Consider the following 1,055-nt stretch of genomic DNA (forward strand, 5'->3'; position numbering starts at 1 on the left):
AAGTACACTCCTGTAAAATACTCTCCAAATGCCTCTTCAATATCTTCATGCCTCCTCACAGTAAACCCATTAACATCAGCAATTTCAACAATGGAATTCTTTTTTTTCCTTTGGCTAGCACTTGCATGAAAAAACTTAGTATTACGATCCCCAAGTTGCAGCCAATGGGCCTTAGCTCTTTGCCTCCACCAACAATTCTCTTGTTCCAACAACTCTTCCAACTTCCTATTCACCTGTCTTATTTCATCTACATTCAAAGGCCCTTCATCTTCTTTTAATTCTTTTAGTTTCTCAGAAAATCTCTTGATCTCACTCCCTCTCATTGAATTCTTACCCATATACCATTTTCTGAGAGCCTGACTGCAAGACTTCAGGCACCTCTGAACACTTAAGAGACTACCTCTCTTTCTCTTCTCCTCCTTCCAAACCTCTTTCACAGTATCTCCACATTCATTTTCCTGATCCCAGCTCATTTCATAACGAAAGGGTCTCTCAAATCTTCCTTTCAAAGTATTGTCATTATAACAAGATAGTAAAATAGGAAGGTGGTCAGAACTCCATGCAACCAGAGTTTCAACCTCCACCCTACTGTAACCCCTTCTCCATTCTTGGTTTGCAACAGCACGATCAAGCCTCTCTTTTACAAAAGACCCATCTGAGTGGCCATTGCTCCACGTATACTTGTTACCCCTCCATCCAAGATCACTCAACCCACCACGAGATAAGGCATTTCTAAATTCCTCCATCTGACTTTCTCTCCTCTCATTACCCCCCCCATTTTTCATCTTGAGAAAACAACTCATTAAAATCTCCAATCACGCACCAACCCACCTCAGATGAAGGTTTTAGCAATTGCAACAATTCCCATGATCCCTTTCTTTTGGCAGTTTCTGGATGCCCATAAAATCCTGTCAGCAGCCTCTTTCTTTCCCCCTTCAACTTCACCCAAAGATAATAAAAAAAGTGAATTAATTCCACTAAAAGATAATAATTTTTTTATATTGTTTTAGGTGGGTCCACTTTTTTACAAAGACTTGGCTTATTATTACTTGTAC

At 39.8% G+C, this 1,055-nt stretch overlaps 1 protein-coding gene across 1 annotated transcript; it reads right to left on the reverse strand.

Annotated features, from left to right (window-relative positions):
* Positions 1–6: 6 nt before the first annotated feature.
* Positions 7–746, reverse strand: LOC108995126 (the record flags this gene model as incomplete). The annotated part of the gene is made up of 1 exon (XM_018970627.2): positions 7–746. A coding segment is annotated over exon 1 (740 nt), but the record flags the coding sequence as incomplete, so codon positions are not given.
* Positions 747–1,055: the final 309 nt, after the last annotated feature.

Source organism: Juglans regia, unplaced genomic scaffold (genome assembly GCF_001411555.2).
Source record: "Juglans regia cultivar Chandler unplaced genomic scaffold, Walnut 2.0 Scaffold_23466, whole genome shotgun sequence".
Lineage (NCBI taxonomy): Eukaryota > Viridiplantae > Streptophyta > Magnoliopsida > Fagales > Juglandaceae > Juglans > Juglans regia.